The sequence below is a fragment of the Ursus maritimus genome, unplaced genomic scaffold (assembly GCF_017311325.1).
Source record: "Ursus maritimus isolate PB19 unplaced genomic scaffold, ASM1731132v1 scaffold_9, whole genome shotgun sequence".
NCBI classification, from domain to species: domain Eukaryota; kingdom Metazoa; phylum Chordata; class Mammalia; order Carnivora; family Ursidae; genus Ursus; species Ursus maritimus.
The window spans coordinates 48,255,721-48,269,794 of NW_024427107.1; the positions used below are offsets into that span (position 1 = coordinate 48,255,721).

The 14,074-nt window shown below is 39.4% G+C and overlaps 1 protein-coding gene across 34 annotated transcripts in view; it reads left to right on the forward strand.

Annotated features, from left to right (window-relative positions):
* The window catches only part of RIMS2 (regulating synaptic membrane exocytosis 2), a 561,128-nt gene that overhangs the window by 525,604 nt on the left and 21,450 nt on the right, over window positions 1–14,074 (forward strand). Inside the window, exon 1 of one of the 34 annotated variants that reach the window (XM_008689238.2) lies at window positions 8,120–8,924. The exons of the other annotated variants lie outside the window; for them this stretch is intronic. Within the exon in view, the coding sequence (XP_008687460.2) occupies window positions 8,783–8,924 (142 nt within the window). The 5' untranslated portion in view covers window positions 8,120–8,782. Of the gene's footprint in view, window positions 1–8,119; window positions 8,925–14,074 lie in introns of those variants that run through there. 34 annotated transcript variants of the gene reach the window in all.

Consider the following 14,074-nt stretch of genomic DNA (forward strand, 5'->3'; position numbering starts at 1 on the left):
GAAACACTGCTCTATTAAGGGTTTGAATGGCTGGAGTTGCCAAGCAGAAGGAGACAAGTTATAATGCAGTGTTCTAGAAGAATCATTATGAGATATTCCCTTAACTAGAACACATATTGATTTGCCTCTGTTTGTAACTGCTTGTATTTATTAGAGAGTTTCTGTATGACACTACAGGTTTCCCTCTTACCGAGACTGTTTTCCCTGGGGAGTAGTCCTCTGTCTTGTTAGACCTGAGTTTCTCACCTGTTGTGGGACTATACATGATGCATAGCAGGTGGAAGTAGCTTGAATTGAATTTTACGAAGGAAACATGTTTAATCTGTATTGTTATTTCCTATGATGAGGTTTCAGATCAACAAGACAGACAAAGTGTTACTTCCAGACACCTTTAACACAGAGTGCCTGAGATGGGAGTCAACTGAGGATGACTTGTCTAGTTGGGTTTCTAAGTTTCCTGCTTGGCACACAGTCTGCACTGTTTGCCGAATGTTCTGAGCTGTGCCTAGAGCTACCTTGAGGCAGCTGTTCCCTTATGCCCAATCTAGGTGATGTCTGACCTGGATTTGTACAAGATGACGGCTTTCCATAGGCTTTTCTTTCTTTTTTTTCAATATGCTGTTAAAGATCCTGCAATTTTTAGTGCTTGGACAGAATCCTCATTCTTCCCTATTGCCTTTGGTTTTTTACAAATTTAAATGATTTCATTGCAAATCTTCTGCCTTCGTATATGATGAAAAATAATTAAGGAGCCTACAGTTAATAAGTCAACTGGACAGTGAAGTCAGAATATCTGTGAAAACTGTTAAATTCTCCATTTTTATGTCAGCATGGTATCAAGCAGTACAAAAATGTATCACCACTTATATCTAACCAATATATGACGCAGTTAAACAAAATGCTAATCAGAGAAGTCTTCACTGCCACGTGTGTTGAAGGGAATACATGAAGTTTAGCCAGTAAAGAAATAGAACCAAGAGGAACAAGTAGGAACTGGAGTTACTTGTGATTAAGGAAATACCTCTATTTTCCATGCGTAGGTTATATTATTCACATCACACTGGTTGAGTAAGGAGGAAATGAATAATGAGTAAATGAATAGTGAATAAATAAATTAATGATAAATGAATAAAGCAGCTTAAATGCATGCACTTTTAATAAATATTGCATAGTTTGGGGCATTGGTACCTGAAACTTACATGAAATTTTTAGATCTTACTGTATATTTATGCAAATGTTTATGCTCACAGAATCTTATGGTGCTTTTGATTTCATAAAGATAGGAGACGTTGTTAGGTGACGTTCCTCTGGAATTCCAAGGGAGTTACAGTAGAAGGAATACTTCTCTCTTGTCTCAGATGTTTGAAAATGTTCTTCTAACATTACTATAAAGACTTTGTATACATTTCTGCCAAAGCCAGAGCACGGGTTGGAATAGTAGAACAGAATACAGGAGCAGGGAGTTTCTCAAACTTGGAAACCATCCTTGCCACTACCACCACCCTAAAGGAAGAAAGAAAGAGTCCCTAACTCTTACCCATTTTCAAAAATCCAAAAGAGGCATAGATAGTAGTTACTATGGTCAGGGTTTCTGCCTACCAAACAGCCTGTAAAATGCAGCTCAGGTGTCTCTTCTGTGAAGGTTTCTTGGCCCATCCAAGTAGAGTTGTCCCTCCCTGTTGGATGACACCAGAGTGCCTAGAACCCGTCATAAATATACTGTGTATTCCACTATATTGCATTTATTTGTTTTTCTTGTCTGTGTTATCCTCCCTGTCCCCTACCACCAGACTCTGAGCATCTCGAGAGGCAAACATGTTTGGTGTAATTCTTACCCAAAGATCCTAGAAAAGAGTCTTGCATATGGTGCCCAGTAAATATCAATGAATGAGGAAATGCAGGCAAGTGTGAAGGCCATCACACATTAGAAAGAAACTGTCTGAATGATTGAAACATAACGGTATTTCATGTACCTCTCTTTTCCCTGGCCCTAAACAGGTGTTGGTAATTGTAGTCTACCTATCAATCTCTAACTCTATCTAACTTATCATTGGATCATGCTTAACCAGTGAAATAAAGGGTTTCCTTTTTATATGAATATTTTAGTTTTTCTTTGAAAATGGCATTTCACGTGACTGTTTTAAAACTTATATAGATGGTCTATAGAAAGTATATAGAAGGCACAGCATTCTTTTTCTAAATTTTGGTATTATTTATCCAAAATGCTTAGCTTATGATTTTTTTTTATTATGTTATGTTAGTCACTGTAGCTTATGACTGACTCCATTTTATTTTGGGAAGTATACTTCGAGGGGTGACCAAATAACAATAATTACAAATCTCATGAAAGTATATTTCCTGTTTCCTCTGAGGCTGGAGCTGTCTGAAGTCATCCCTGTACACTGCCTCCTAAAATTGTTGAGGACATTTAGTAAGAGTTTTGGATTCCTAGTGATAACTAAATGAAGATTTACATAAATATGTCCTATAATGAGACAGAACTACTGTGCTGAAAGTTCTTCGTTATGGATGGAAAAACAGTTCTTACTGGCAGCCCCGTTGTCTAATACAGATATCAGAAGGTTCTCTTAAGCCATGTTATTTATCAGTTAATAGCATGGATTGTAGGGGCACCTGGGTGGTGCAGTGGGCTGAACATGGACTCTTGGTTTTGGCTCAGGTTGTGATCTCATGGGTGGTGAGATCGAGCCCCGTGTGACACTCCGTGCTCAGCAGGGAGTCTGCTTGAGATTCTCTCCCTCTGCCCCTCACCCCACTCTCTCTCTCTCTTTAAAATAAATATTTTTTTTTTAAATAGTATGGATTATAGAGTCAGAATACTTGGAGATTCAGGGGCGCCTGGGTGGCACAGCAGTTGAGCGTCTGCCTTCGGCTCAGGGCGTGATCCCGGCATTATGGGATCGAGCCCCACATCAGGCTCCTCCGCTGTGAGCCTGCTTCTTCCTCTCCCACTCCCCCTGCTTGTGTTCCCTCTCTCGCTGGCTATCTCTATCTCTGTCGAGTGAATAAATAAAATCCTTAAAAAAAAAAAAAAAAAAAAAGAATACCTGGAGATTCAAATCCTGGATTTGCTACTTGTGACATTGGATAAATTATAAAGGTGTGCATCAGACTTCGTGGGCTTAAATTCTGGTTTCATTTCTTAATAACCTGTGTGACCTTGGGCAAGAGATTTACTCTCGAGTCTCTCAGTTTTTGCTTTTTTTTTTCAGTTTTCTTATTTATAAAATGAAGATATTGATAATCGTATATCTCTCACAGGGTTGTGCATTTAGTAAGTGAGTTGATGTGCTGGTTATGTAATGTTGTTTAGAAAAAGGCTGCCGTATAGGAAGCGGGAGATGAGTGTTAGATTATTCCACTAGAATGCGAGGTTCATGAGGAGCTCATTGTCCATTTTTGTTCACTGCTATATCGCCAGGAACTAGAATAGTGTGTGGCATGTGGCAGGCACCTAACATATATTTATGGAATTAGTGTACACTCCCTTTCCTGTCTGTGAAATGAGAATAATGAGAGCAGCTGCCTTATAGAGTGTTTATGAGCATTAAATGACATAATGCTTATGAAGAACATAGCACCAACGCTATTATCAGCATTATTATACGTAAAGGGCCATAAGTAATATTAGAATCCAAATGTTTGTTCTTTCCCTATATCGTCTATTACTCTGCTCTCATGACTCATAACTTTGATCTTTAGAGTTTTTTCCCTTTGTTCCTCAGTCAACTCTTATTACTGTTTTTTAGACTCATCAAGAAATTAACTTCCATGGACATTTTCTGTCATAAGATAAAGGCAAATATTATCCTGAATCTCATTACAGGACAATGAAAATGCTGATCATTTAATGTTTCTTTTTCATCTTCTGTACTCATCCTTTGACTTCATCAACCTTTGTGACAGTTTCAGGTTGACCAGCTGCTAAAGTGTCCCATCTGCTCTTCACTTAGTAAATGTGCTGAGTAGACACTAGAACTACGCTGGAAAACTGAAAAATCACAAAAGCCTACAATTTATTTTTACTATATTGACATGAAGCTGGAGATGGGAGAAAAGACTGTATATTTTAGATTTCATATGCAAGTCAAGGCTAATTGCCCAAGACTATTAAATACTTTTAGTAGTCTGAAGTCCGTAGAAAATGTGGACTACATGGATTTGATCTCTCATGACTTAAATGCAAAGTTATTTTGTGACGGAAAAAAAAATGTATGTATTTTAAGATTCTGAGAATTGGTTTTGAATTAAGACAACATATATCCATAAATGTTTTATTTAGCATAGAGTCATTGCTATAAGGAGGATTGGTTCATGGTGGCAAAAGTAATTGATATCAATTGTGAAGACTGAGGTAGAAACAAATCTCCATGTTATCAAAAGCAAATGTCTATCAAGAGGTCAGTTCAGTCTGCAGCCTGGCTCTAAAACCTATCTTGAGCAATTCCTGTCTCTTCTAGCACCCAGCCATTTCTGGAGTGGCTGGAAAATACTATATGGTGACAGAGTTGCCAGAGGAGTGTTTTTCTATTTCTTTTTAGCATATCTACCTCTGAACCTTGCTACTTGTTTTCTCCCCTACTTCTCTCAGAGACTTACTTCCTTTTCTTCCCTTCCCTTTATTAGATAATTTACATTCTCATCATCTTCACCTGCATCATCTCTAGCGTAGAAAAGGGCAAGGCTGCCAAAGGCACAACTGTGTGCTGATTAATCTGCAGTCTAGACACTATATAACTACTTCACGTAATAACTGTTTCATATATCCACCTAAGTGACCGAGTCTCTATTTCAGGAGTAAACTAATTTAACATCCTTTAAAATTTTGGTGATTTTTTTTGAGAAACTGTTATAAAAACAGAGACATAAATGACATGTATTCTAGACCTGTTATAATTGATGACTATGATTTGATTTTTAAAAAGCAAATATAAATTTAAAATTGGTATACTGTTAAAATAAACAATATGGTTTTAAGGATGTATTTTCAAAATTTATTTACTCTTAAATCATTTACTGGACAATTCATACTATATCTATCATCTGTTTTTGTGTAAGTACACATGGTATGAGACACCCGTGATACAGTAACAGGGCATTGAACCTGAAATCAGAGCCTCTGAATTGGAGTCTTGCTCTGCCACTTTCTAATTAAGCAAGTGATTTAATATTATTGAGTCTTTACCAGCTCATCTATAAAGAAGAACTAATGATGACGTTCTCAGGGTTGATGTAAGAATTGAGGGGCATAATGGGTGCGATATTCAACAAATAGAATGCTATAATAGTATATGCAAGCTATATTTACTTATTTTTTCTTCAAAAAGATGATTTTCATATTTAGTGGTAGAATCTATTTTCAAGACCACATTGTGCTTTTAGAAGGTAATTTATTGTGTATATTTGTGACTCACATTTTCCTCTGATTATCTTTGGATGAATTAGAAAGTTATAAATGATTCAAATACTGGGTTATAATGATTCTGGAGTTACACTTAGTTTTATATAATGGAACTACCTGATGGCGCATCATTTAATAACTACATCCAAAGCCATTTGAATATATAGAATATGGTATGGAGGAATGACAGGTACAATCTTTTATCAGTGGCTTTTTTTTATGTAAATGTTTCAATTCCTTTGAGGATAGTAGTACTTAGAATAGTATAAGAAATAATCAACTTGCTGAAAACATAAGTCAGAAATATTATTTATATAAAATTTATTATACATAGGCAAGCAGTTGAGCATAGGACAGAAAGAAGTGGAGTCAGTAATGTTCTCAATAAGTTCAGTGTATGCCACAAGCTATCATCCAAGACTAGGTCTCCAGCTATTATTGAGCTTTGTCTCTTGAATGCCCATGTGCCAACATTCTGCTTTTTCCTTAAAGCTTTCTTCCTTGAATAAGGTGATTTTCTTCTTTCTTCTTGAGTTCTCCCTACTTCTCATGCCATTCTTCTGTCACTTCTCTGTATCTCTAAGATTGTAACTATAGGGAAAAATATCAGAAATCTTACCAGGACAACCGTGTTCTAAAACTACAAGACAGAAGTGATGCTCCTATGGGCATAGATGCATCTGGACTATTCTAGACTAACTTCTTCATGGTGCAGAAAGCCAGGTCATTAACACAGAGAAGGCAGGGCCCAAGCAATTCAGGCATGACCACCGTTTCAGGTTTTCTATTCCCTGTCCCCCTGCAATCACTAGTAGGAACCCAAGGTATTCCCTTCCAAAGTGACTTTCAGCTACCATTGTGATGTCCCTGGATGCCAAAATAAAAGTTTCCACCCCTGGCCAATTTATCTTCCTAGGATTTCCCCCACTCAGTCCCTCTTCCTTGATACTTTCCTCTTGACCACAACACAATACACACATGCACACGCACACACACACGTACACTACATGAAGACGTATTCCTAAAACAGTACTGCTAATTGATGCACTAACTACGTGGGCTAGCCTCTAATATTTTAGTTCATTTTATTTTTTAGAACGCTGATCAAAACTTAATAATTGATTTTCAGGACTCACTAGAAAGTTGTGACCCACAGTTTAAAAAAAATATTAGATGACTTTCAATAGTTTTTTCAGTTTGCAAAATTCTATGATTGTCTTTATTCTTACGGTGAAATTTTCATTTACTAAAAACGTTTTTGTTCTCTGAATAAAAAGCAATATGGTATGAGAAAGTGCTCTGAGAGTTCCTGGCTGTATCAGTGTTCTATTGAAATGCTGGTATTTAACAAAAGTGAATAAAGAACAGGAAATTGAACTAAGAAGGAGTTGTAGGAATAATAATGAGAAGAACTAAAGCTTAATCAGAAAAACTGAAGCAAGAAACCTGGAAAATCCTAAATCTAAGCAACCAAAAGTTGTTACGAGACGGCCTGCTCATTTGTACTGAAAGTTTCCTAATTTTTAGAAAGATTTGAAAGGATTATTCACCCGAATGCATTTATTAATACCTTGTAAGTTGCAGTGTCCAATGGCCAGATTCATTAACATCCCTAAAAGGCCTTGGTCATCTGTTCCTTTCTCTTTCTCTTATCTCTCTGATTTCCTTTCCTTTCCTCTCACTCGCCCCACTGCGGCTGCACGGCCCCGTTTCTGCTGGTCCAGGATGCACCTCGAACCTTCTCCCTGGAGGTTCTCTTTGCCTCAAACTCGCTCTCCTCCTCCTATGCCTGAATGGTAACTTCCTCAACCTCTTCAAACCTCTGTTGAAATGTCACCTGGTCAATGAGGCCCACTGTAACAGACCCTTTTTTAAACGGCAGCCCGTCCCATCCCTCTTAATTTTTTCCCCATTTGCATAGATCCTAACCCTTTTAACACTGCATAATTTACTGATTTATTGTGTCTGTCTCCCCCTACTAGAATGTAAGCTCCACAAGAGCAGGGATTTTTATCTGCTCTGATTATTATTGTGTCCTAAGTGTTGACAAAGCTACCTGGCATATATGAGGAGCTCAAGTAATAGTAATTGAATGAGTGTTTGAATCTCCCAGTACATCAAACAAAGAACTTGTACGTATATACTATTCAGGAAATATTTATTTTATGAAAGAATAGACCTCCCTTACATGTACTCCAGAATCGAGCAGTGACATGGTTAGGACTGGAATCATTGTACCCTACCTTCCCACCCCCCTAGATAAAGAAACTGAGAAGTTGAGTGACTCTCATAAGCCGCAAAAAGTGGGGCAGTCTTCTGACTCGTATTAAAATGGAATTACCATTGCTTCATATCCTGGGATAGGGATTTGCAGTTTCCAGAATGTGACATGCTATGTCACTTATAAACTATTTTGTTTCTAGTATGTTTGTGTTATGTCCAACTTAAGAGGATGCTGTTTTTTATTTAGGTGTTTAAAGCCTTCCAGTGTTTATTGTCATTCTTAGCAACATTAGGTAGCAGATTATTTACTCTAGAGAAAGAAAGCATTAAACATTCCTGAAATTAAAGCAAAGTTGATAAGCAAGAAAGTGCTTTCTTAGTATGGGTGCTTTTTCAGGCTCTTGGTTTCTTTTTTCCTCTATTGAATTTTTTTTTTTTTTTAAGACAGACGGTAAAAGAGAAAGCTTTAATTCTAGGTTTCCCAGCCTTGTGTTGGGATTTGGAGAAAATTTGAGTCTTTCCTGTCCATGCTTGAGGAGCACTGACAAATTGTTTAAGTGAAACTGAGGAAAGGGACAGTGACAACCAAAAATTTGCCGGATCTATTCGCCATCTGCGATGCCTAACGTAGTGCTTGTAACTAACACTCTCTGGCCCTAAGCACGCGGGGAAGAAGAGAAGCTAGCCGGGGCTCCTCTGGGTCGAAGTTGCCCAGGAGCCGAGGCGCGCGCTCGGAAGCCGCCAGCCCACCGCCACCGCCTCCCCCTGCGACTGCTGATTGGCGGGGACCACAGCATCAGCAGCATCTCCCGGCGAGGGGAGGGCGGCGAGACTCCGGCAGCTACTGCCTCCGGGATCCTCAGCTCCCTCCCGGCGAGACCTCGGACCTTCGCCGCCAGCAGTCGCGTCTCCGCCCGCCGCCGTCTCGATCCCCTCCTCTTAGCCCCTCCCCAACAAAGTGGAGGACCCGGCAGCCGGGACAGCCGCGTCCGGTCCGGCCCGGGTCGGCGAGGCCGGGGCCAGACCCCCCAGCGTCCCGCCGCACCGTCCTGGCCCCCGAAGCGCTGCGGTCGCCGCGCCCCCGCCGCCAAGACGCCTCGTATCTTGTACCGCGGGAAGAGTGGGTCTTCGTCCAAGATGGGCCGGCAGGGCTTGGGGGGCGCCGGCGCTGCGGGGCGCTCCATGCAGCGCTCCCAGAGCCGGAGCAGCCTCTCCGCCTCCTTCGAGGCACTGGCCGGCTACTTTCCCTGCATGAACTCCCTGGAGGAGGAAGAAGGAGGTGAGGCCGTCCGTAGTTGGCGTTCCTGTCTGTTCACCCCTCGCATCTCGGTGGGTGGAGGGTTGGCAGGGGAGGGAGCCCTGCCAGTGGCGGTGGCCCTGCCCTGCTCAGCCGTCGGGCACTGGGGCGAGAGACCCTCAGGCGCCGACCCTCAGGCGTGAGCTGCGAAGTTCCGTTTATTTGTTATTCCGAGAGCTCCACCATCGCTGACTTGGGAAACTGCTTTCCTAGTGAAGTTCATTATCAAGTGCTTGCAAGTTGAGTAAGGATGCAGTCTAGGGGGAAGCAAGGCAGCAGCCGTCGGGGGCACCCCACTCTGTTTTTGTTTACTCCCGCAGTCTCAGTATTAACTTTTGGCCTCGAGGACCGAAGTACTCAAAAATTGAAGGGGGAGGGACCAGCGAAACTTTGAAACTGGAATCCCCATTCCCGCTTGTGTAAATTCAAGATCCAGGGAGGGGAAGGGGTGATACAATGGACAGGTCAAAGGTTGACCGTCCTGAAGGCGGGTTTATACTCTGGACACTGGGGACTGTTCACAGGGCACAGTGCTGTCAACCTGACCGTTGGTTGTCTATCTCTGGTGTTAGGGGATCCCATTATAATTAAGCTGAAGAGAAAAACGGGGAAGAGAACTCATTGTTTTAAACTTCTCACCAAGTGGTTTCAAGACCTTCATAAAGTTTTGAATAATACGACAAAGGTTGTCATGAAGAATTTTTCATAAGATTTAACAACTAACACACACACACAAATGTAATTTGTATATCAAAGTAAAAATTGCTAAATAATGGCATCCCAAGACTTGAAATACTGTTCATTAATTTATTGATATGCTAGTTGCAAACCATGTTCAGCTTTCCAGAGTATATCCAGAGTAGGTTAGCTCTCATCATCATGTTAACTCTGTTATTGTATGGTAATAGAGTTTATTCTGCTTTTGTTCTGTGACAATCAATGATCGCCTAGGATGTCGGCACTGAGCCCTGATTTAGAAGAAACTACCTGCTCGGAGAGAGGGGTAGAAATAGATACTTTTCCCTCTATTTTTCCCAGGGGAGGGACAGGGAGCTGGAAGATGGGAGGATGAACAATGTCTAGAACATGGTCTTCAAAAGAATTCACTAGTTAGAGCTATCCAGGTTTCTTCTAGCTTATTGTTGCAATCTAATAGTAGGGTACTTCCCTATACAAACACAACTTTTCATTTTCATACCAATGTTTTGCTGGTTTTGTTTGTACATTTACATTTCACTTGTGTTCTATGATTAAATGTTTAAAATCTCAGGAAGTGTAAACAAGTCAAGAAATTAGCAAATTACATTGGGTAAAAGAATGATCACAATTGTAGCTAAAACTTTCAGTATTTATTATGAGCCAGGCACTGTCCAAAGAACTTAGCTGTATTTATTCTTTTAGGCCATAACGACGTTATGAGGCAGTATTTTTATTATCCCTATTTCACAAAGAGGAAACTGAGGCAGAGAGAATTTCAGAAACTTGCCCATGGTCAATGTTGCCCAGATGGTAAGCCATAGAGTTGCATATGAACCCAGGCAGTCCACAGCACAACCTGTGCAGCCAGCTCTGAGCTCTCCTAGGTTATTGTTTGCATATACTTGGCCACAGTCACATACCTTGCAAGTGGTGAAGCTAGAACTCAAACCCAGCTGTGCCTGAAAATACATATTTAAATAAAACAAATTATTAGAGACTCATTTCTCAATTTTTAGTATTTATACCAGGTCTTCAGTCTTGAGTTTGCTTCAGATAAACTATCATCATTCTTCCCTAAGTTATAACCTGAATTATTGAATTTCTAAAAAGACAGGGAAAGCTTATATAAACATGAAAAATTTCAAAATTTAAAGTACATTCATTTAACCTTGGCTTACAGAGACCTATCCCGAAGGAAAATACTATATCCACACATGGGAAGTTGGAACAGATTTCTGTCCCACAATATGGCTTATTGAGTTGCCAAGACAAAATGTTTCATAAGGAAGCCAGTGTTTTCAAAATTAAGCACAATAGTTCTCTACAGGTAACTAGAGACGAAGCACTCCTCATAAGTGAGCGGTCTTTCTGCTGGGCCACGGTCGTTTATACAGCCAAGAGAAGAGATCCTGACTTTCTTCTTGTCTTGCAGTATTCCTACCACCCTTGAAAGTCCTGAGGTGTTTTTAAGGTATTCCAACATACCCTACAGAGTTGTAAAAGTTAGAAATCACCGTCCTGGAGTAGTGCTTCCCTGCATTTTTTTTTTTTTCCCTCTTGAGACACCCACAAGGGACACATGAAGTTCATGCGGGTAACATACTCTCATAAGCTTATTCGGGAATATGTTTTTATCGTCATAACTGTGAGGCCCATTCTAATGTATAAAGAAAAGTAAAGCCATCACAACAAGTCCATCACACTGGTTGAGAACAACTTGTCTAAAGAGATCAGTGGTCTACTAACCAGTGTAATTTGACTAATGAAAGTGATTTTAAATTAGCCCTGATTTTAAAGCTCGTCTTTTTTTTTTTCTTTTTGCCCTTTTCAGACTTCATGCAATAACTAAGTCAAGTCTACTCTGCCTTCCCATATTCTCATTTCATTCTTCTACTGCACATCTGGACATTGCCATTCTACACAAGAAGTACCAAGAAGTTTATTGAGAAACCATATTCTTTTTATTTATTCATTCTTTCAAAAATATTTAGTGAGGCTATTTGAGGTGTTAGCAACGGTAGTCCTTGAAATAGTTGAATATGCTCCCTATGCTTTTAGGGCTTACAGTCTAATGGAGAGAGATATTAGTAGGAACAACTATGTAATTCTATGTAATTATAACTGACCAGTGTTAGGAAGGAGTACAGAGTGCAATAAGAATTATAAGAAAACTTATTTGAGGAGTTAGAGAAGGGAGTCCTGAGAAAGTAAAAGTGAAACATGGATTTGGGCCTCAGTGACAGCTCTCAGTCCCTCACCTGCTGGGATCAGTGCCTCCCGCACCTGTGAAAACAATGTGCTCGGAGCCCACAGCTTGGAAGTTGCCCTTGCTAGAATCTAAATCCATAATCTGGCTCTGGAGTTTGTTTCTTCATTATTTTGCTGCATTTTCTAGTAGTATGCTATGGAGTTGATGACCGGGTACAGTACATTACTAATAGTTAGCATTTCTTGAACAACAATGTGCCACCTTCCTTTGGTTTCCTAATTCTTCAAGGAAGTTATTATTTTCAACATTTTATGCATGTGAACACTGAGACTCAGAGACGTTAAACAGCGTGGCCACAGATTATAAATTTAAATGGGGCTGACTTCATGGGGGATGAAAGGGGCATTCCTATAAGCAAAATAAGTTAAGATTCTTGATTGGTCTTTGTAGCACCGTTTTTGTATGCTTGTAGTTCTTTTTTAAGTTTGCTTCCCTGTCCCTGGATATATTCCAAATAACAATTTTCCAATTCTCTGAGTAGCTTTTTAAAAAGATTTTATTTATTTATTTATTTATTTATTTATTTATTTATTTGAGAGAGAGAAAGAGAGAGCAAGTATGAGTGGGGCAGGTTGGGGGCTGAAGAAGAGGGACAAGCAAACTCTGTGCTGAGCACAGAGCCTGATGCGGGGCTCGATCCCAGGACTCTGGGATCATGACCTGAACCAAAGTCAGACGCTTAACTAACTGAGCCATCCAAGCGCCCCAGCTTTTTTTTTTGAAGTGAAAGTAATAATAATAGTCCCTTACATGTTACTTAACAGTTTATGAATTACGTTTACTTATTTTATCATTGAATCCTGTAAGTACTAACTTCACTATGTAAACTACTTGGCCCCAACATTGAGTCTATGAGTCTACCTCCCTAATGTAGAATATTATTGTGTGTAGAATTTTTAAACATTACAGGTAATTCTAAGAAAGAAGAAATCAGGGGCGCCTGGGTGGCTCAGTCGTTAAGCGTCTGCCTTTGGCCCAGGGCGTGATCCTGGGGTCCTGGAATTGAGTCCTGCATCCGGCTCGAGCCTGCTTCTTCCTCTCCCACTCCCCCTGCTTGTGTTCCCTCTCTTGATGGCTATGTCTCTCTCTGTCAAATAAATAAATAAAATCTTTAAAAAAGAAAGAAAGAGAAAGAAAGAAAGAAAGAAAGAAAGAAAGAAAGAAAGAAAGAAAGAAAGAAAGAATCATTTCAAGGAAAAGTTACCATTCTTAATAGGAGAAGCAGCCCCACAACTTCCCACCCGTAGATTCAATAGCAAATGGTTATAGTCTTATAATGTAAGAATATAGCACATTTTCTAACACTTGGTGGATCTGGTTTCTCAGAGGCTATTTTAATGTTGTTACCTGTGGTTCTGGGCTAGTGATTCTTGTTCAGTTAGGTACATATCATATGTGATGAATTTGATTTGCTTGATTTTTATGGCCTGCCTTCTTTGGTTAAAATATGGCTTGGCAATCATACAGAAGAGATCTTATCGACTTAATGTTATTTAACTAAATTAATTCATTTAATTTCTTTTACATGCCACTAGCTTGAAAATTAAATTACAGGAACACCATCCAAGAAACAGGAATAGTTTTCAATCACCAGAAAAATTGAGAAAGGTTTTTTGCATATGATAGTTAAGCTACGCGGAATTAATATAAAAGGAACTAAAGAGACTAATAGAAAAGACCTATTTAATTCACCCCCACTCTTTAAGAGGTCATGCAACCAATAAGAAGAATATAAGAAATACTATCTTAGTCTAAGCTTTGTATATGGTAAATGATACACTTAATTCTTAATAAGCAATCCCATTTGATTAAAATGGTACATAGCACTTTGCCCATGCTCCATTGGAATAAAAAATTCTCCATACACTTAAATGTAATCCTCCCAAGTACAGACATTGTGCCTAGCAAAGTATCCACTAAATGTCTATTAATAATAGTATATAGTTCTACCATTCTTTTCAAAGTGGATATCATTATAACTGACTGCTATCCATTTTATTTATGTTGTTTTAAAATTTAATATGTGATCTAGACTTTTTAAAATTCAGTGGTCATAGTTTTTGCACATCTTCACAATGCCAATATTGGGGGCAGTACATGAAGAGACAGTTTGAGTCTGAATTTGTATGTTTTCTTAGGAGATATTATCTTTCCTAGAGTATGA